The 23,085-nt window shown below is 39.4% G+C and overlaps 1 protein-coding gene across 6 annotated transcripts in view; it reads right to left on the bottom strand.

Annotated features, from left to right (window-relative positions):
* The window catches only part of Thrb (thyroid hormone receptor beta), a 327,980-nt gene that overhangs the window by 30,442 nt on the left and 274,453 nt on the right, over positions 1-23,085 (bottom strand). For all 6 annotated transcript variants that reach the window (XM_010640155.3, XM_010640157.2, XM_010640156.2 and 3 more), the window contains one exon: positions 6,385-6,485. In XM_010640155.3, coding sequence (XP_010638457.1) covers positions 6,385-6,485 — 101 coding nt within the window. The remainder of the gene's footprint in view (positions 1-6,384; positions 6,486-23,085) is intronic.

Raw genomic sequence — 23,085 nt, 5'->3', positions numbered from 1 at the left:
AGCTCTTCCTTATAATAAAAAGGCCCCAAACAAAACAAACTGTGAAAGCACCAGGTAAAGCTGAGACTTGTAAATTTATTTGGGGACATGTGTATAAATCCTTTATCATTTCCACTGTTCAAGAACTAAGAGAAAAACTATCATATTATATTTGTATTCTGCATCGTGAAACACTTGAGTGTGTGAGCCTATAGACACACAGTTACAGGATTATGGAATCCTGTGTGGCATCCATATGGGATGTTGGCAGTGTTTCCCTGGGTCTTCAGTGTGGGTAAATCCCGCCAAAACATCAATGTCAGAATGTATCACATGACTGAAAATATGCCTTTCTGTGCATTGCTCTCCTTTGGGTGCCCCTCTCTGTCCAAGGAGAGTAGAGGAGGGCAAAAGAAACCCAGATTCCTGGCAGCGAAAACATCGGGGAGGGGCAGGCCATTACTCCCCTCCTGGAGGGGGCCACCTTTCTCCAGGGAGGGAAACACCACAATCCAAGGCAGCAAGCAAAAGAGAGGGCTGAGTGCTGCTATAAGGACAGGAGAAGGGTTTGTCTGTCAGAAACTGCAGAGACATTTTCTTCTGCACATTCTGATGCCTGCTTGTGATAGGGGAATGGGGGACCAGGGCCTCCTGAAAAGTGAGAGAGCACCGAGGAGTAGGTAAGGTGTGATACGCCAGAAGGAGGGTAGCACCTCTTTCTCCCCAAAGGCTACTCTGTGTACTCTTTAACAGAGTGATGAAGTCATTTATACTGGGCTTACTTTGATAAAGGGGTTGTGGTGGATTGCTGGACTACTCATGGTGCTGTCTTTTCTGTAGCTTACCTCTGATGACTTTTCTTGGATGCTTCATGGGCCCCGTCCCTTTTATACTGTTGCCTCTCTTAAGTATAGTTAAACATATACATACAATGAGGGTCTATTTCATATGAGTAAATGTAAAAATGCTACATCCCTTAAATTTCACAAATGGCAAAAGTTAACTCCTAGAAGTAAACTTGGTACAAGACATTTGTAATAGTTTACTTATTTAAAAGAAATCATTTTAGCTCAGCAGTAAAACACACACTTAACATTTGTGAGGTGCTGAGTTCAATCAGCAGACCATTTCTACTCCCCACCCCCATGCCAAAAAAAAGCTGACAAGAGATGTCTTTGGAAAAAAGAGATCTACAGGCCAATCTCCTTAATGAATATAGATGCAAAAATCCTCAATAAGATACTAGCAAACAGAATACAGAGGATCATCAAGAAGATCATACATCCTGACCATTTTTATTCCAGAGATGCAAGGATGGTTCAACATGCATAAGTCAATAAATGTTAACAAAGTCAAGGACAAAAACCACATGATCCTCTCAATAGATGCAGACATAGCATTTGACAAAATTCAACACCCATTCATGGTAAAAACCCTGCAAAAAATTGGAATAGATGGTCTATATCTGAACTTAATAAAGGCTATCTATGAAAAACCAACAGCCAACATCATATTAAATGGCCAAAACCTGAAAACCTTCACGTTAAAATCGGGAACAAGACAAGGATGCCCACTATCACCACTCCTCTTTGATATAGTTCTGGAAGCATTAGCCATAGCAATTAGACAAGAGAAAGAAATTAAAGCAATAAAGATAGGAAAGGAAGAAGTTAAACTATCATTATTTGCTGATGATATGATACTCTACATCGAAGACCCAAAAAACTCCACCAAAAGACTTCTTGACTTAATTGACACTTTTAGCAGAGTAGCTGGATACATGGTCAACACCTAAAAATCAATAGCTTTCTTGTACACAAATAACAGACTCACTGAACGAGAAATTAGGGAAACAATTCCTTTCACAATAGCACCTTTCACAATAGCACAATAGTACAATAGTATCTGGGAATCAATCTAACAAAAGAAGCAAAAGACCTCTACACTGAAAACTACAGCACTCTGAAAAAAGAGATTGAAGAGGATACAAGAAAATGGAAAGATATCCCCTGCTCCTGGGTAGGAAGAATCAACATAGTAAAAATGGCCATACTACCAAAACTGCTATACAGTTTCAATGCAATACCAATGGAAATTCCAACACTGTATTTCACAGAACTAGAAAGGAGAATCCAAAAATTCATTTGGAAACACAAGAGACCTAGAATAGCAAAAGCCATCCTAGGCAACAGACACATGGCAGTGGGTATAACAAGTCCCAATCTGAAACTATAGTACAAAGCCACTGTGATAAAAACAGCATGGTACTGGCAAAGAAACAGACCTGAGGATCAGTGGAACAGACTGGAAGACACAAAACAACTCCAGATGTACTCAGCTACCTCAATTTTGACAAAGGAGCTGACAATCCCCACTGGAGGAAAGATAGCTTAATAAATGGTGTTGGAAAAACTGGATCTCAACATGCCAAAGATTAAAACTAGACCCTTATCTCTCACCATGCACTAAATTAAAATCCAAGATGATTAAAGATCTAAATATTAAAACAGAAACACTAAACTTGCTGGAAGATAACTTAGGCAGAACTCTTGAAGACATTGGCATAGAAAAAGACTTTATGAACAAATCCTTAGTAGCATGGGAACTAGCAGAAAGAATCAACAATTAGGATCTCATCTTATTGAAAAGCTTCTGCACTGCAAAAGAAACCATCAATAGAACTAAGAGACAACCTACAATGTGGGAAAAAATTTTTACCAGCTGCTCCTCAGACAAAGGACTATTATCTAAAATATATAAAGAACTCAAAATAATCAGCCCCCCCAGATATAAAGACCCAATTCAAAAATGGGTATCTGAAATGAAGAGACATTTCTGAGACAAAGAAGTAAAAGCAGCAAGTAAATATTTGAAAAAATGTTCCACATCACTGGTCATTCGAGAGATGCAGATGACAACAACAATGAGATTCCACCTCACCCCACAAAGAATGGCTGCTATCAAGAAATCACGCAATAACAAATGGCGGGGTTGTGGGGAGAACGGAACCCTTCTCCACTGTTGGTGGGAGTGCAGACTGGTGCAATCACTATGGAAATCAATGTGGAGATACCTCAAAGAGCTGGGACTAGAGGTTCCGTTTGACCCAGCCATCCCTCTGCTGGGTATCTTTCCAAAAGATTTAAAAGAACCATACCACAGACATATATGCACACCAATGTTTATAGCGTCACAGTTTGTAATAGCTAAAACATGGAAACAGCCCATCTGCCCATCTGTTGGAAACTAGATAAAGAAGATGTGGTTTTTCTATAAAATGGAGTACTACTCAGCCATAAAGAATGAGAAATTAGAGTCATTCATAGGAAAATGGATACATATTGAGGCCATACTCCTAAGTGAAATAAATAAGGCGCACATGTGTAAATACTGAATAGTTTCTCTGGTGTGAAAAACTGTAATAGTACATAAGATCCTAATGAGATAATTGATAGTGTGAAATAGGAAGATAGGGGCTAAAGGTGTAGGGAAAGTGGGAAGGGTAGGGGAAAGATAATAAGGGAAAAGAAAAAATATGAGAAAATGTAAAAATGGAAATAAAAAGTTTGCAAATGGGGAGGGAAAGAGGGGTTGAAGGGAGGGCAGGGACAAGGGGAAAAAATGAGAACCAAGACCTGTCATGTGAAGGATAAAAATGGAAATAAAAAGTTTGTAAATGGGGAGGGAAAGAGGGGGTGAAGGGAGGGCGGGACAAGGGGAAAAAATGAGAACCAAGACCTGTCATGTGAAGGTACAGGATCCCATTAATGAATGTAACTGTACTGTAGACCTAGATTGTACCAATAAACTCAATAAAAAAGAGATATCTTTGGGAATAAATAAGGGTATGTATTCCATTGATTTGTTGGTGAGCAGAAATACTACTTTATAAATCAATACTAGGCTTGTTTTTGTGCATTCAGATATCTTTGGGAATAAATAAGGATATGTATTCCTTTGATTTGTTGGTGAGCAGAAATACTACTTTATAAATCAATACTAGGCTTGTTTTTGTGCATTCTGATAATTAGATCCTTTTCTTGGTGGTTCAAGATGATATACTAATCAGTGAGATAAGGATTCACCTCCCTGGTTCGGTAATTGGGTAGCTTTGGGTCTTTCTTAGAAAATAATTTATTGTGGGGAAGCATCAACATTCTTTCTAGAACAGATGTATAAAAAGTGGCACATCACAACAGAGAAAACCTGTCCAAAAGATTTCACTTTTGTCAAGGCAAAAATGGGCAAAAAATGATTGTGCGCATGTTGTTTGTGGCAGATGTATTTTTAAATTGCAGATTTGAGTTAATAATATAGAATATAACCCTTTTCATCTTTCACCACTAGAAAAAAAATTCTTGTCTTTTTTTAAGATGGTTTGTCATAGTAAATGATCTGTGACTCCCACTCCAGCACCCGAGGAAGGCTCCTTTTTGGTTTTATGAGGAAGGCAATCCTAGAAACAGTACTTTTCTCATCTGAGATACAGACATAGAGGTTGAGAAACCTAGCCTTTGCTATATGATTTTTCTTTTCAGAAAACCTCGGCTGAATCAGGCTTCAAAGGTCCAGGATCCTGGGGAAAAGGCAAGCTGATTTTAGTGAGATAGGAACTTAAGTGAATAGGCTCAATTCTCCCTTTGTTTAGGGGCAATTGCATCTGCTGCATGAAGCCCTCTACAGGGCACATTTAGCCCTTAGTAGAGTTAAATAGTAAATGCAGTTTTCATTTGATTCTCTCCCAGAATTCAAAATGTATCATGAGAAGCCGATTTAAAAGAATTTCAATGCTGCATTATCAGGCAGGTAAAGCCTTTTAAATTAAGACTAATACAGAAAAAAAACAAAGTCCAGTTTCAATCACTGAGCTTGTGGAATTAGAAAATGTATCTAGAGTTATATAGTTTTATTACTTTCAGTTCAAACCAATAAAACTGTGCTTTCAAGAGAGGGGTTGCAGGTCTTCTAATTAATAATAGCCAGGACTTGTAATTACCTTCATGAAACTTGTTAAGACATTATTTTCATAGCTGTAATGACACTCTTTAGCCTAGTCTTTGTTAAAGTACTACAAAATGTAGATCAAAGGGGTCTGGATGAATGAGAGTATATTACACCGCATCCTAAATAACAGTTTTGCAGATAAAAGGCCTTGGGACCTTGGAAATTACCTCTTTCCAGTGCATGTATAATTGCAACATTCTTAGCAGGCTTCTCCTAAGCATTTCTTGATTTCATGTACAAAAAATAGGGTATATGGATGGAAATTTTTCTACTAGGGAAATGGAACACTTCTTGGTATAAAATAATATAACATGCTACCTTCGGGGGTTTACGGGGAAGGGCAGGAAGAAAAGGGGGTATGAGAGAAAGAGTAGAAGTGGAGAGGGAGGTAGGTAGGTAGAGGAGGAAGATGGAATTTTTTTTTTCTTCTTCAAATTTTAGTACAACTTTTGCTATAGAGTTTACTTCTTTGGTAAGTTTTAAATATAAAATATTTAACAGGAAAATAATTTTGAAAGTCCTTCTCTGGTTTTACACACTGTGTCATTTATAAAGCATTAGCTGAATGCTAAATATGGCACTGGGTTCAGCTTTCTTCATGTTTATGATAGACCTTATTTTCTAGGCTAGGTTGTTCGTCCAAAAGATATTTTCTGTAAAGCTCATGTTAATTTTGTTGATGAAGACTGTAACTAGGCAAATTTAGACTCACTTTTGGAAGTGAATGTACTATTCACTGGTATGTTCTTCTTAAGTATCTCTTGAAGAAAGGTCTGCAGAAAATACAATTACCTGATGGATGACCTGAATCTCCTTACAGCAGGCTGTGCAGAAAGCCACTTTGGTTAAACTTCAGAACATAATTGAACCTAAGTAGTCTCAAAGATATTTCCTAATGGAACATTTAATGGGCACATTCATGCAGATTAACAGTAGAAGCAGCCTGTGACAGAGCAAGCCCTATCTCCAATTTTGGAGATAAAACAGGAGAAACATTAGTGTGCTTTTAGCTTGTTAATTTCTTGGGATGATAATGTACTGAAAATTTATGCTTCTTAAAAAAATCAAAGTAAAAGATTTATTAATTTCTTTTGATTTTAGTGATCCTCTTCCTTTTTGAAAAACATTTGCTGAAGAAACCAGACCTCACACACTGGCAAATGCAGTTCCTGACCATGTTAAAAATGAGCACTTGGGGATGGGGATTTAGCACAATGGTTTCTGTGCCTGCCTTGCAAGCGCAAGGACCCAAGTTCATTCCCCAGTACAAAAAAAAAAAAAAAAAAAAAAAACAACCATAATCTTAAAGGATGGTCACAGGACAGCAATGTTGAAATTTGGTTTTAATTCAGACTCAAATGTTGAGTTCCTGTAGCACACTGGGGCCGTCAGGGCTCTTACCTTGCAGCCTTCACATGTGATACAGCGATAGTGGTACCCGGTGGCTTTGTCACCACATACTACGCAGAGCTCATCCTTGTCTAGATAGCTGGGGATGTATCCTGTGAAGGAGGCAAAAGGAGGGAGGTGAACAAATGATATCATGTGCAAGTCCAAGATATATCAGGGCTAAGGGTATCGGACCAGTGACAGAATTGACTTGCCAAGGGAAGGTGGTGACAGGACACTGAATGAAACCAGCAGCAAGTATCTTACATTGGGAGAATAAACATCAGTCTGAATGCTGATGAGATCCTGGCTGCTGTGTGGACAAGATCAGTCAGGAAGGTTGAGGGAGGCCATGAATCAAGTAGAGAGGCCAGGATTTAGACTACTCGGAGCACTGAATTCTGGATAACACAATTTCATATACAAGGCTTATTTTAGAACTTGTTCTTGAAAGACTTGATATATTTTGGGGCCAAGACACTATTGATTTCAGAAACCTTCATAGCTGGGAAGGTCCTGAGAGATCTCTAGGTACTTCCGAAGTAAAGAAACTGATCTTTGAGTCTAGCCCTTCTTCTAGGTCGCCCCGGACTTTACCAGCAGAGATTAAGACCAGGATAAGTTATGCTGGTCTTTTTCTAAGAATACAGAATTTAACTAGAATGATAAAGGCCATCTAAAACAATGTGGTACATTAAAACATTAATCTTCCTGGAAAAGACAGATGGATTACGTATTGATGTTGTCAGGACAAAGAGGTCCAGGTCATTTCCCTTTGATGTCTTGGGGAGGAATCAACTGTAACACAGCTGGGCACTGTGTCCTTTATGGGACATGCCACAATATGGCAGCTGTTACTCATAGTTGGGAAGATGGGGGTGATTCACCCTCATCTCCCCATACCTCATCCTACCTCACTATACCCAAGGCTTTCATCTTCTAGCACTGACAGCAGGGCCTTGAAGATTTCCTCTTTTCTGTAACTCATTTATTTAGGCAGTGAAACTGACCTTAAAAGGTTCTTGTAAGTCTTGCCATCCAACACTATTTCAGACAGTGGAGTGGGCTCCTTTCTTATTCTGACTGCTCTGAGAGGGGGTTTGCTTTACTCTCTTATTTCTCCTAGATTATTTTCTTGGTGGGAGGAAGAGACTCAATGTCTTAAATCACCAAACAGAAATGTCTACTTAAAAGTTAACAGCAGCCGCTTACATGCTCATACCGGTCCACCCTAATCGTTGCTTTCTTTTCTTTACAGTATTAGCTTTGAACCATCTTATTTATCTAAAGCAGTCAGTCACAAGTAATGATACATCAATCATTATGTCTAAGGCCATTATTCATCATTAAGTAACTTCCACCAGGGAATAACATCCCACACGTAATGAGTAGGTAGGTAGGGCTTCCCTCCGGGCTACTGGGTACACCTGACACTATCACATGCTCATTGATCCTCCTAAAGAACCAATTTCCTGCCATTTAATTTCAGTGTCTGCATCTTTTCTGTTTTTTCATACTCACTAAATGAGTAACAAGCTGGCCCACATGCCCTAATGAGGGAAATTCACATACAGCACTAGTTCGGTTACCGTGCCTGGACGTGAAGGTGTGCCAGTGTCTGTGCTGCACTGTTCATCCGAAGAGCTGCACCTGCCTGTTGCCCCGTAATGGCTGAGGAAGCCTGGTTACACCCCCGCCCCCGCCGAAAACAATTAAGACCCATGATAGGGTGTGATAGTTAAGGATGATACATTTTCCCCAGTTCATATTTGCTCACACACAGTATTTTTGAGAATAATAAACCATACTGCCACTTTATCAAATATATTTTAATGAAAGCAAACGCCATCTGTTTGTGCAACAAAGGACTCGGAGATTTCCTTTTAGTTGTCTTATTTGGTAACGTCTGATAAATTGCTGAGGATCTGGCACATAAAATAGGCTGGCATGATAAAATATTACCTTTTTAAAAAATCATCTTTTGCTCACAACTTTATTAAGATGTAATTCACATAAAATGCAATGGCTTATGTTCACAGAGCTGCAAACTGTCATCACTGTCAATCTCAGGACATTTTATCATCCCAAGAAGAAACCTCACAGCTTTAAGAGTGACCCCTCCTTTCCCCTTTCTCCTCCACCCTTTTTGCCCTGGGCAACCAGGAATTTTCATTTTCTACAGATTTCTCTACTCTGTACATTTCATACAAATGGGACCATAAAATTTGTGGCTTTTCACTTAGGAGAATGTTTTTAAGGTTTATCCATTTGTAGCTAATGGCAATTTGAAAAAAAATGGGATACTCAGATTTGGGATGTGGGAGGGGAAACTTGTAGATTCGTACTACAAACTAACAGATAATGAGGTTGTCTTCTTGGCTTGTACTAGATTCAGTGCTTTCCCCTACATGGGTAAATTAGAAAGATGGCGAGTTTAATTCTTTTGAGTGAATTATAACAGCATGGCAGGTCCTAGGAGGAAATATTACGGAACTTCTTGACAGACACATGGCCCTTAGGAAATAAATGTAAAGCAGATTAATTGTGGTGGTGGATCTAAAATAGAAGGTGGTGCCTAGGAAGGAGGAAAGAGGAACTGAATTTGGAGACCTTCTATCTGATGCATCTTATCTTCAAATGAGACCACTTGCCTAGCAGAACCAATTCTGGAGTTTTCAGGCAGCAGCTGTTATCCATGTTAGTGGCAAATACCCTGGGCAGCTGAAAAAGTGAAGAAATTGTGGGCTACACTGTTCCTTTGAAGAGCCGCATCTGTAAGTCTTCCCAGGTAACTAGTAAAGAAGCCTGATGAATAACTCCCCCACCCCCCAAAATAGTCACAATGAATTCTGACCTTCTTTAGAACTATCAACTCAGAGCCAGCAAAAACCTTGGGTAGCTTAGGATTCAGGATGAGTTTGTATTTTAATACTCCCGAAGAAGCCACCAAATTATTAGCATGATTAGTCATTCTTCCATTCCCCCCACCCTCAGTACTGGGGATTGAACACAGAGACTTTGCATGGAGCTACACCCCCAGCCCTTTTATTTTTTATTTTTAAGATAGTCTCGCTAAGTACCTAGGTTGCCTGGGCTTGGCTTTAACTTGTGATCCTCCTGCTTCAGTCTCAGAGTGCTGGAATTATGAACACGCACCAACATGTCCAGCTCACTCTTCTAATTTGATCTTGAACTTCCTCAATTCATGCAAGAGCTCAGACCCTTCTGATTTAAGCTTTTTCCTTATTGGTAACTTCTACTCTATGCCTTTGCTTCATAGACTTAGAAACCTTGAATGGCTTATCCTTTAGTTCTTTCCCAACATACTAATCCTGATTCCTTTTACATTTAATTCTTGTTATTAGGAACAAAGCTTTGCATCATGTTAATCTTTAACCCCACCCTTTGACACTCTATCAAATAATGAAACCATCCATCCATCCATTTATTTATTTAACAAACATGTATGAACCTGCTGTGTGTAAATCACTGGGGTTTTAGTTTCGTTGCTGCCTGTGAATTGTTAGCAGAGCTATCCCAGTGGCATCTGCTTCACAAAATCTTTCATAGCTGTGGTAGTCCTGCCCTCGCTAGTCCCGTTACAGCCACTGAGAACATTTTTCTTCACATTTTACCCTCCTGCTGGCGGGGCCTTGGGTGCTGGGAGATAGCAGACACAGAGCCCCAAGGCTTCAGATGCCCACGCCCTGGGAATAGAGTAGAGGAAGGAAGCAGAAGTAGGACCAAATGAGAGATTAACCCAGAAAAATGGGATGAGGACACAGGGACAAGGGACTCTCGATTCCCATCGGAGGTCTTAGGGCAGAACAAGGGGCAAAGCAGTTTTGGATTATTTCTTCTGACAAGAATTCCTAAAACTAAAGCATACTTGTTAATCTTAGAGCGAGTCTTGGGGGTAATATGGCATCATGCACATGAAGTTCTTCCTCTATTTCCTTTTCTCTGTCGCCTTAGCCCACGCTACCTTTCAGTCCATGATTAGAGGGAGCACATTTGAAGATGCAAATCACTAAGAAAGGAAATAGATTGGTATAATGAATTTTAATCAAGAGGATACATGCACTGGTGGTCTGTGGTGTTTACTTCATCAAGTAATTTACAAAATCTTAGCCACGTTTTAAAACCAAATTTTCTAAAGGCAACAATTAACTGAACAAACAGCTGTGAACCCCAAGAAAGAGATCCTTTCTAGGTCTCTGTAGTCAGCGCTGCTCTTTATTGTGCCCCAGCTCATGTGCTAAATGTCAGCTGCCACTTATCTTTGTCCTTGTATTATGTTGCTTTATAGGTAGTATTTCACAGAATGTTTATCTTCATAAAGGGTAGGAAGACAGAAGTCCATGAAAAATGAAAGAGATCATAATTCTTGATGAAAGTGAGAATGTTTTTGTCATATAACACTTAACACTGTATGTCTGGATAGAAAATTTAAAAATAAGCTGCCATCATGAAATAACATTGTTTCTCTCCATTAATATCAGCTCTCTGGTACTTGTGGCTGTTGACATTTTAGAAGCTTGGTATTGAGGTCATTTCCTGTTGTGAAAGAAGGTTTGGGTTAGGAAGCAACAAGGCTAAATGTATCAGAAGAGCAGAGAAGAGGAGGAGAGGAGAAAGGTCATAGAAAGTGGTCCATAGTTGCCTCTGATTTTGCCTTGGGTGTCAGTTTATGGCTTTGGGTTCACATGGTTGCACCCATAATTATTTCATGTCCTGCATACTTGAGAAAAACTGGTTTCCTTTTAATCTGAAAAATCTGTTCAGAATGGGACTCAGGATTGTAGCTATAAAAATTCGATAGCTAACAGTTCTTCAGCTGCGTACTGCCTGAAGTGGGAGAAGCTGTTGCATTTGTCATCAGGATGACATGGTTGTTGCCATAAGCTGTCCTGAGCTCCCTCCAGGTGTATCCTGCAGCTGCAGTAGCTGCATACTTTACAGACCATAAATTAAGCCGGGTTAGTGCCCTCATGGGCTCAAGATCTAAATGGATTTGACATAAACAAGCACTCATGATGGGGCAACCTCAAATCCAGGCTATAAAACTGTATACATGTTTGGGCATATTCCACTTTGATGGAACTCCATATACAGCAATCTAAACTTGTCATTTGGAAACTGAGGATGGATATTCGCATTATAAAAAATCCTTCATAAATGTCTTTTTTCTTTTAAGAGTAGGAAAAATTTATTGAGGGAAAGAAAGCTTCTAAGAGAGATAGAAGGGGGGCCGGAAAGTGGGTTGCCAACTCACCCTAATTTTCAAAGATGTTTTAAACAGTGAAGCAATGTGGTGAGGTGGGTAAAAATGGGACAAAACTGTAAGACCCAATGGAAAATTACAAGGTGGGCATGAGGTGGGGCAAAACCATGACCAACCAGGAAGACTACAAGTACAGTCACCCAGGTAGTATTGATTAAATGGGGGTCACATAGCAAGCATACAAGGATTTTCAATAAGGGTGGGGGTCAGAGATATTTCCTGGAAAGGCTGGGCTGAGACCTTGGCCCCCTACCCAGGTGACTGATACCCATTTAGAATATCAATCGCTGCTATTTATTCCTAGGGAAGCATAAAGGTATAGTAATTTCTCTCCTTTTACAATTCTGGCCTTCAGTGAATGTGTCTTGATTATCCTCCATGTTGGTTCCTTGCAGTGTTGGCTCCTTGAGGGCAGCCCTGTCTAACTGCCTAAAAGATACCTAATTAACTTACCTACCTGAATATTCTCCCCTCTGAAGAAGTACCCCTAACTGCTGTGAGGGGACAAAGACAGCTCTGGCTACTTCCAGCTGAAGAGGGTCATAGTTGTGATCAGCAGTTAGAGTTACTCTACAGAGGTTCTATCTGAAGGCCTTCAGTAGGTGCCTGGCATTGTCATCTTGGTAGCTGCAAAGCTTTTAAGTCTGGAGGAGACAAAGCCAAAGAAACAGTTAAGAATGCATGGGCCAAATTATGAGGTCAGCAGGATTGCTATGAATATAGCCCACAGAGGATAAGGAGAAGGTCCAGGGGACTTCAGAATCCAACATAGAAGTCATTTTGTATAGTTTAGCAGTTATGAGCTGTCATAAACGTCTTTTACTTCAGCTCTTTTCTAAATATTAAGTTCTTCACTAATGGCAGTGGTTCTCAACTGGGGTTAATTTTGTCCCCCAGAAAACACTTTGCAGTGTCTGAAGGGGTATATTGGTTGGTATTAAGGGGTGTGTATGCGTCTGTGTGAGTACCTACACATGTGTGATCCTGGCATCCAGTGCTCAGACTCCAGGGCTGGTACTAAACTTCCTCTGATGGACAGACAGAGACCACGACAGATTTGTCTGGTCCCAAATATCCACAGGGATAGGACTGAGAAACTCTCATCTGATACACTTTATGTATGATTTTTAATAAGGAGATTTATCACTGGTCATTTGAGAAATATAAATTAAAGCAATGTTGAGATTCCATCTCCAGAAAGAATGGCTGCTATCAAGATATCAACCAGTAACAAACGCCGGAGGGGCTGTGGGGAAAAAGGAACCCTTCTCCACTGTTGGTGGGAGAGCAGACTGGAGCAACCACTGCAGAAATCAGTGTGGGGATTACTCAAAAATCTAAAACTAGAGATTCCATTTGATTCAGCTCTTCCCCTGTGGGTATCTTCATGGAATAATTAAAAGAATCATACCACAGCTAAATATACACTCCCATCTTTACAGTGGCACAGTTTGTAGTAGCTAAGTCTCAGAAACAGTCCAGATGCCCTCAACCAATGAATGGAGAAAGTAGATTTTTTTTTTTTTTAAATTCAGTGGAGTACTGCTCTGGCTGAACTTCAGACATTTATAACTAAGTGGATGGACCTTGAGACCATGCTGTTAAGTGAAATAAGTCACACATGTTTAAATACCACACTGTTTCTCTGGTGTAAGAAACAGAAAGTGTAAATGAGGACTAAAATGTATAACAGATATTGGGAAATGAGAAGAAAATGTTCAAATGGGAAGGGGAACAAGGGAGGGGGAGGGAGAAAGGAAGAAGGGACAAGAAAAGAAGTGAAAATGGAAAAAATAGAAATAAATCTTTTGTACATAGGGAGAGGAGAGGGGAATGAAAAAAAAAGAGGTGGGATATATCGTGTACAGGGGCAAATTCCCTATGATGAGGGTTATCATTATGTATGCCTAAAATGTACCAATAAACATAAAAAACCTAAAGAGGTGATTTATATAAATGATTGAGAAGTGCTGTACAGAAGAGAGTTACCATCCTTGGGAGGAAGGTCTGCTATGAGCAAGGGTGGTAGAATATGATGCTGGTGGCACAGCAGAGGCCGCCAGGATGTGAGCTGAGTTAGTGACCTACGGTGATGCAGGCTGGGGATGTCAGAGCAGCACCGGAGAGTGCTGGTAGTGGGTTCTAGCTGGAAGAAAACCACACTGCTTCAGTGATGGTGTTGGGGTGGCACAGAGGCGGGCTTATGGAGACACTGGCCAAGATTTTGGGAACAGCGGGTGTAGGCAGAAGCACAAAAGCAGAATTAAAAAGGAATGTCAGAGTTGTGGGCATTTGGGTTTAAGAGGTCCTGGGGAAGGACCTGAAGCCAAGGAGGTGCAGATGCACTAATACTGAGTGGCTGGAAACAGAAGCCTTTGATGGGGAGGACAGGGGCCGTGGAGAGGAGGACAGGGTAACACAGTGGGTGCTGTCTGCAGACCAGGAAGGGGACCGAGGGGAGGTGATGACTGGAAAGTCCATTCTGAGTCTCCTGGGGAAGCCAGGGAATGCGGAGGCAGCTGGTACCATGAGCACTGCGAAGAGGGTGGGACCATGGACAGTGCATGGCAGCTCAGCAGTGTGGAGGCTCTGGAAAGAAGGCCTAGGAGGGCCAGGGAGAAGATGGGATCTTAGGAGGTGGGCCAGCAGGGCAGTAGGCTGGGAGGCAGCTTGACCTCAGACCAAATGCACTTTGAGGGCTGGCAGCTGAGGTGAAAGTTTTGTTCTTGGGTTTGGAGAGCATTCACGAAGGGATGCAAGGCGATGACATGAACCCTGAATGTGGGAAATGAACAGCACCACCGTTCCTCCCCAAGCCTGCTTCTAATGCCTTGGACTCCAATCATTAGCTCTGTCAGAAGTGTCAGTGCACGATTTAGGATGAGGTTAGGGCACCCAGCAAGATCTCTGAGGGATGTGCCTTTGACAAGACAGATACCTAATTCTTCGAAAAGAAAAGGGAAAGAGAACTCATTCTTCTGCCTGCCCTTGAAGTTGATTTGGAAACAGTGACTGCTCCTTACTTTGCTTCCATTTCAAGGTGCTAAGAGGCACTTTCATTTAACCTTTTGAAGAATAAACGTGTTACGTATTTTTTAACAGTGGCATTGTTTTCTGGAGTAGTTTTGCCTCAATAGTATATGAGTGACAGTGCCTAACTTAAACTGATAATAATAAAATAAAAATAGTCAGTTCCTCAATACTTTAAACCTATTATAGAAATACCTGCAATCATATTAACAATTCAAGTATCACATTTTAAAGAGATGACTGGGCGGACTGATCACATCTATGTGTAAACAAATTCAACTAGGTGAGGAGAGGAAAAATGAGAGAGAGAGAGAGAGAGAAAAGAAAGACAGGAAGAGTAATGGAAGGGAAGTAGGGGAGAAAGGGAAAGGAAGAAGACAGGGAGGGAAATTTCGAGGAAGACAAACTAAACCTGTGATCGTGTTATATTTAGGTTTGTTTTGGGGGAGTTACTGGCAGTGGGATTCATAAATCTTCCCTGTTTGAGTTTCTTTCATCTGTTTTCTCTGGACTGGGTATGATTCTAAGGTTTAACAGCACTTGTTTTCCATGTAACATTTTTTTGGTGTGTGTGGGGGGCGGACCTTGTTGCATGTCTATCCCCAACTCTACTGTATAGCAGTCCTTTTTTTAACATGAAGAGGCCAAAGAAATTGTAATTAGAGGCCCCATTTCTCTGGGGCTTAACTGCCCTTTTTAATCCAGTTCTCTTGATGTGGGTCGCTTCAAACATCCCCCAACTTGCCATTTAGTTTCCATTTGTAATGTCAAATGGAGACAACGCAATATGAAAGAAAGAAAGAAAAAAGAGAACTGAGTCCTGTCTTGGACAGGGCAATAAAAGAGGGGCAATAAAAGCAGATTCAGAAAGTATGATTCCATATGAAATTTCTGCTTCAGTTATTAGTATTTTTCTTTTTAGAAAATAAAAAAATGTGACTAGAGCAAGAACATGTGCGGTCAATAGCAAAACTACATAGGACAAACACACCTTGTTCTTCAACCCTGGCTCAAGATCATGAAATTTTTGTTCTCTTGGACAAATAACGAACTCAGATACAAACACACTAGTGACTTTTTGAACCCACAGCCTCTATAAAGATGGTATATAGAAGGCGTGGAAAGACTCCTATGTAGGGGAGAGCTGCCCAGGGCTGACTTGGGAGGCTTCTGTTTAAAGGGATCCAGAGCCTTCCTGATAAGTGGTAAGGCAGCTGGATGCAAGCTGTTTGAGAACTATGGAATGTAATTGGAATTTCTGGTGGAAATAGCCAGCCAAAACAGAGGGAAAAAGGAAGAAAATAAAAAGACAAGACGTTAACTTTTAACTATGCTAAATTCCAGCCACAAAGAGGACGGCACAACATCCTGGCTGCCAATTGTCCTTTGTCTGATTTGGAAACTTAAGTCTTTCTCTTTTCTTCCTAAGTGGTGGAGGACAGAAGGGTGCAATTAGAACTGGCTATGAGGATTGACTGGAACATAAAATCATAATTATGACACTTGAAAGACCATGAAGAAGGAGCTATGCCTTGTAAGTGCCAGGTTTGTTTTTATTTGTCCCTAAATTTAAAAAAATCAAACATTTGTCCTCTCATGTTCCATACAAAAAGGGATACTATATCCTGCATTTCCTCTGTCTTCAATGTGAAAATTATATTGACGCCTCCCTCCCTGTTCTTGAAGTTTTCTTTGAAAAGTAATTCAATGAACTGGTTTGAATTGGTTCATGTTCTCAAAGCTTTAGGAGTTCAATAACTTTATTCCTTCTTGGCTACAAATGCAAAACCATAAACCACACAAAGGAAGCTAAGTCATTCTAAAGTCTACCAGTTAAGTAATCCATGGTTTCATTTTTTATAAGCAAATATTCCCTCAGGGCTGGTAAGTTAGCCGTTCTTGTACCTTCATCATTGTGTACCTATACTACCCTTAAAAAAAAATAAGATCATGGCAACTCTTTAATATTAGAAAATTCTAATTAAAGGCTACAGAATAATTCATCCTTACAAAAAAGTCAGCTTCATAAATGAAGATTAATAGACAATAACAAAGAGCACTTATGAATTTCAAGAAAACAGATAAAAACCCAATTGGAAATGAGGTCCATCCCACTGAACATCTGTTTATTGTCTTAATTTTGCCTTAATGAGACACTGATGTCTTCCCACAACAAGAAAAATCAATACTGGATCAATATGGATAAACATGTTGGGTACAACCTTTTGTTCTGAGAGGCAGTTAATGGCTGGGTTTAGTTTTACTGGGATTTACTAGAAGACTTGTAACAGTAAATAATGGTGCATTTAAGAATATTTGTCTCTGATTTAGTGAGTTTGGCAGGTGGCAGTGGCCTTTCAATGGAACATGGTGTAGAGAAATTACATCAATATATGAATACAGTGTCTTTTCCTCTAGTTCATGCATCAAATTAATTACTAAAAAATCCCTGGTTTCATGTTTTATAAGCAAATGTTCCTCAATGCTGGTTGAAGAAAACAGTAAAAAGACAAAAGGGAAAAGAGCCTGAAAAGTTTGTAAGAATTTTAAAGAATAGAACAGACAGACAGACATTCATATTTTCTTGTGATGCTGCAACAGTATAAAAGTCATATCCAGGGTAGTTTAATGAGACAGAGTTAAATTCTTCTCAAAGCTAAATGACTTATAATATTAAATGAAACAGAAGGCCCACATTCAACCTATCTCAGCTGTCTCTATTAGGGAAGCTACACGGTGTGCTCCTTACAATAAATAGGAAACCTTGATGCCCTTTAAGAGGCATGAAAATAAATGACAATATAGATGAACAACTCTGAGTGTGTTTAATGTTGTGATCCCTTTCATAGTGCATATTTGGAAGTTACAGAATTCCATCATATATGGGAAAACTGATTTTAGTTTTAGTTTTTTAAAAAACATTTGTTTTCATAGCAGGCTAATTTTAAATATAGTCATATTAGGAAAAGCAAATGATAATTTTATATAGGGACACAATTAAATGAGTCACATTATTTTAAAAAAATTAATTGCATAGAGAAATTTGTACCTTTGAAGACCAAAGGACAATTTGCTCTTGCAAATTACAGTACTGTAAATTTGTTCCCTCTGCAAAATCCTGTAGATCATGTTCAGAAAAACCAAGTTTCTGTCATATCTTCACTAGAACTTAAACTTCTCTCATACAGGTTTCTATCTGATAGTTGCTACTAAGTTCCCTTCATACTACCCATCTGCCTTGTTTTCTTTTGGTAATACAATGTTCTATTGATAGAAAATTAAGTATTATATCTATTAAGATAAATGGATATTGCTTGTAGTACTGGATATTTTGAAAGCTATTTCATTTGCTTTTGCATAGGGTGTTCATTTAATATGACTGCAGACATGTTAAACTTTAAGGACACGATAGCAGGTAAATTACATAATCAGTATCAATTTGAGTTGTACACACAGTTTGTGCAGGTACAAATATTCTTTACAGTTTATGTGGATAGGTAAATATAAGTAAGTATATTGAAATGCATATTTTAAATTCTAATGCATCAACATCATTGTAATGTTAAATAAGCCAATACATTATTTTACTATTTGGTTAAAATAAACTTTTTATATTGAATGCCAAGAAAAGGTCAAACACATTTTTGATCTAAACTTGAACCGGGGAGAATTTATCCCACTTTAAATGCTAGTACACCAATTTGCAAAGGAGAAACTTTCTGCATGTTCTCTGTAGCAAAGAAACCAATAATACTCACTCTAGGTTATCTGTAACCACATCTCCATTTATATCTACATCATCTATATCTATGTCTCCCCACATGTGCCAATACAGTCTGGCAAAGCAAGTATCCAGCTTTCACACATGAAGAAAAGAAATGCTTGGAAATCTTCATGTTCACAGAGTACTTCAATCACCTAGCAACCTCTATCACTGCAGTTTTTAATTTCAAATATTCAGTGTTCAAATTCACAGACGTGAAGAAGCAGATGCAAACTCACTTTAAAATGCAATAGAAACAAATGCTGAAACTTTGAATACATTTAAGCAAAATGGTCCCTACCTTTTTTTGGAGAGTACGATGGTGACTGCACTTGAGAAAAAGTAGGTTTTTCTTCAGTGAAATATTCAGGTTGGCTGTATTGATTCAGGGCCATGTCCAAGTCAGAGTCCTTGCTTTTAAACATGTTTCCAGGGTAACTACTGGTATAAGGCTGATTCACTGCCCAGGCCTGTTCCATATATATGCTGTTACTGGGCACAGCCTGAACATCACAACCGCTGGAACCCAGACTATCTTCAAAATACGTGTAATAACCAGTGGATTGCATGAAGCAGTTACTGCTGGCAGCTGGGTGCACTTCATATATTTCTTGCATACAGTAGTTCATTTCGTTATCCTTGTTTCTACTTTACATATCCACACACTCTACGCACGCACTCACCAGCCCCTACACCCCGAGAGCCAGGCATATACGCCGAGAAGCACACATACATACCCATGAAAGGAGAAGGGAAGATGAATAAACACCACCAACACAGCAACCCAGCCTGCCTTACCTGGTGTGCTAAACCCTGTTTAGACGGAGGTGTCTTTTCAGCTCTCCTGCCATTCAAACATATTGGAAAGAAGATTTATGACTAGAAAGGTCTTAAGCTGTGCATGCAGCTAATGCCTGGGGAAGACGGTGGACAGGTTGGAATGACAGCAACAATGTTTCTGTCACGTTGAAGCTGGGAAGATTCATTTTATATGCGGTTGTGAACCCCTTTCAACATGATTAGAAAATGATTACTCATTGTTATGTCAGATGGCTGACAACTTAAGCATGAAACATTATAAAGACATCTTAGGGAATATCCTCAGACACACAGACAATCCTAAAATCAATACTCTGGTTTATGAGCACAAATCAGAGAAAATCCAGTAGTAATGAGTAGTAACGACTGACTCCAAAGCATTAATCTATTTATACAAACATTAGTGCTTGAATCTATTGTTGAATGTTACCAGTTGGCTCTTAGGATAGCAGGGTCTGAACACCTTCTCATGACACATGGGTCCCACCGGTTTTTAAATCATACCAAGGAAGGCCACATTTGAAACTGTGCATTCTGTTCTGTTCCTTGAACTTGATAATTTTCTACATCATTAGCACTAATCTATGTGAGAGCTAAAATTTAAATGAACTGTCTTTGTGCAGTTTATAAGGTAATTAAGTCTTTGAGTGTGTGCCAATGCACCTGTATGAGGAGTAACCTTATATGATAGCAGTTGCCTTATTCTGTTTGTTCTTAAGAACACTCTGATCAGTATAGTATGTGGAATATTTTGTATACTTGATTTGTTTCCATTCAGACCTGCTTTTGATATTATTTTCAAGTTTTTATGTGCTTTGTGTAGTGTTAATACACTTGGCATCTAAAGATAGTGACCTAAGTAGGAAAGCTATTTTAAGAATCACTCTATGGTTTCATCATGAAGTTAACAAATATCCAGTTAGACAATACATGCTTGCTAAGAGGTGTTTTCTCTACGTGGAGGGTGACCCCCACATGTGTGTGTGTATGTGTGTGTGTGTGTGTGTGTGTGTGTGTGTCCATGCGTACGCATGTGTCCCAGATTATGAGATAAATAAGAGTGAAGCTGCTTTCTGTTAACCAAGGGTTTCTTCTCTTTTTCTGGCAGACCTCTGGGCTGGGCCACTGGTAGTGAAGTTTACATTTGGGTCCTTGCTGGTCCATGACTATGTGACTCTGGTACTTTTCTCCCGAGGGACCACAGATAATGAAATAATGTGATATTTTACAATAAGCCAAAGCAAAGGCTTTGGATATGTAGCTCCAGTCATGAATTGCAACATAGAATTTTGTGGCAGGAACATAAGGAGAAAGGAGGGCATTGCAGCTATTCAACAAACTATGGGGTGTCTGTTTAGTACAAAGCAGAGAAGTGGTAGCTACACAGATGGCTATAAAGAAAACATTGTGCCGCCAAATAAAGCTGAAAAGCAGGTATATTAAATGAACAAAGTCAGATGGTACAGTCTTTGACAGATGCCATTTCATATACGTAGTAAAAGGGCCACCAAGTTAGAGAATAAGAAGATGAATTAAAATGAGAGAAGAAACCCAAGCAGCTCCATGTGGATGGTTAGTAATAAAACTCCCAGAAAACTGTAACTGAACTATAAGACAAGTAAGGGAATGCTCTCCAATTGGTATGTTTGAACCTGGAAAATGACTTGCAATATCCTAGAAAGCACTGAAGTTAGAACACAGCTAGCATTTTAATAGTGTTTTCACACTGATTACTATTAAAACAAATAAGAGATTTGTTTGCAAGTGTTTTTAAGGACACGTACACATAACATTACAATTAACATTTTCTCCCTACTAAAAATGTCAAAACATTTTATTGGAAGCAATGCCTATTTTCTGTAAACCCCAGGAAAAAGGATCCAGGCCTTATGTTTTTTTGTCTGATCTCATTTATTTATCTCAAATTTCCCAAAACTAATCTGAAAATTAACCTCTCAATAAAGCAGTCATCTTTCCTGGCAACCACGCATACTCTGAGGCTTCTTTTTCTGCTCAGGAGCTGTATGTTGAAGCCATCTGATTTTGCAGTTTTGCCCGGCACATTTTCTGGCTTCTCTTTACTGAAGGCACAAATCCAAGCCATTTCTTGCTTTTCACCAGTAACAGTATCAACTAAAGCCAGAGCCTCAACTTTCATTCCAAGGGAGCACTTACAAACACTTTTCAGAAGTCTCTAAATGTGCTTGAAAAATCCAAGTATTATCCTCCCCTGGAACTGGATATACATATTGTATTGAGAAAAGGAAGCACTCTTGAAAATTTTACTCCTCTCATTTTTTTTTTAAACATTTGAAAGATCCCTGAGAATCAACACATTTTTTTTTAAAGGCTAGATTCCCTCAGAGATCTTACTAGGAAAACAGAACTCATTACCTTTTGAAGAAAGCAGAATAAGACTCCTGAAATGCCCTCCTCTCACCAAGTGGGAATCCTCCTTACTGGTAACGAATGCAAGAAACTTGCGTTGCTGTTAGTTGAAAATGGAGTTTAACTTGAATTTGAAGTATGGCCCTTCTCATTCAGATGGAAGCAATCATCTGTTACAAGTGATCGATCTTGCATGCTTCTTTGTAAGTTGATAAAGCAATGTGAACATATTAACATGTCACAAGTGAGGTGAAATTCAGTGGAGGTGTTCTCTTATTCCCTTGACTGACTGTTCTAATGTAGTTACTTAAGAGACACTTAAGAGTTATTTGACTCATAGTGCACCAAACAGCATTAGATAAACTCAGGAAGACTAATAATTATCACTAGAAATGTTTCAATCAATGATAATTTATTATATAATTGCACCTTTTCCTGTAGCTGGAAGGAAATAGATTAAAAGAACAACGCTAACCACTCATACTTGGAAACGATTATGGGTAAGCAACCAATCCTGAAGGACTCAGAGGAAGGGAAAATGTTTCTCTCTTATTGTCTCTGTTTTCCTTTATTTTCAAGTGTGTTGTTTCCCAAATATGACTGCACACTGAAATCACGTGAGAGACTTTTAAAAGCATGAATACAAGGTAATTAGGCATCACCTTCAGGAAGTCTGATTTAGTTAAAGTGTAGGGAAACCTAATCATCAAGATTTTTTAAACTTCCCACGTAATTTGCATAGGAAGTGAAATTTGAGAAGTACTTATCTCATCCTGTCTTATAGCTTCGAATAACAATTATATGTTGGGCACATCCAAGTGTATCTTCATCCCAGAGATTTCCTGTGACACCAGGAAACCTCGCTTGGACATTTTCATTCAAAATTTGCAATAACAGGTACCTCCCACTGATTTCCTCCTGAAGACTTCCTTCTGCAGTCTTCCTATTTCAGTATCATATTCCACCTGGAAGCTTGAGCAAATAACCACAGAGCCCTCCTGGACTCCTCCGTTCTCTCACTATCTACATCCAGTCCATGGGTTCTTCCTCCAGAACAGTTTCAACCCAACCACTTCTCTCTCTCCACTGCCACTGTGCAGCCCAAGAAACTGCCACATGTCAAAAGGGGTCTTCCTGAATGGTCCCACTGACCTCCTACCCTTTAGTTCCTTTTTAAATTAATTTTATTGGTACATGGAAAGTATGCAATGTAATGACATTCATCATTGGAAATTTGCACCTTTACACAATCCATCTTGGTTCTTATTTTTCCCCATTCCCCTGCCCTCCTGATAACCTCTCCACCCCTCCCTACTACAAAGACTTTGTTTCCATTTTTTTCCTTTTTCTCATGTTAATTCCATTCCATCTTTCTTTGCCCTACCTCTCCCACTTCCCCTTCCCCTTGGCACCTTTTCTATTTCACATT

This window comes from Fukomys damarensis, unplaced genomic scaffold, assembly GCF_012274545.1.
Source record: "Fukomys damarensis isolate Sample0158 unplaced genomic scaffold, DMR_v1.0_HiC HiC_scaffold_28, whole genome shotgun sequence".
Classification (NCBI taxonomy): Eukaryota; Metazoa; Chordata; class Mammalia; order Rodentia; family Bathyergidae; genus Fukomys; species Fukomys damarensis.
This window is presented reverse-complemented; position numbering and strand designations above follow the sequence as displayed.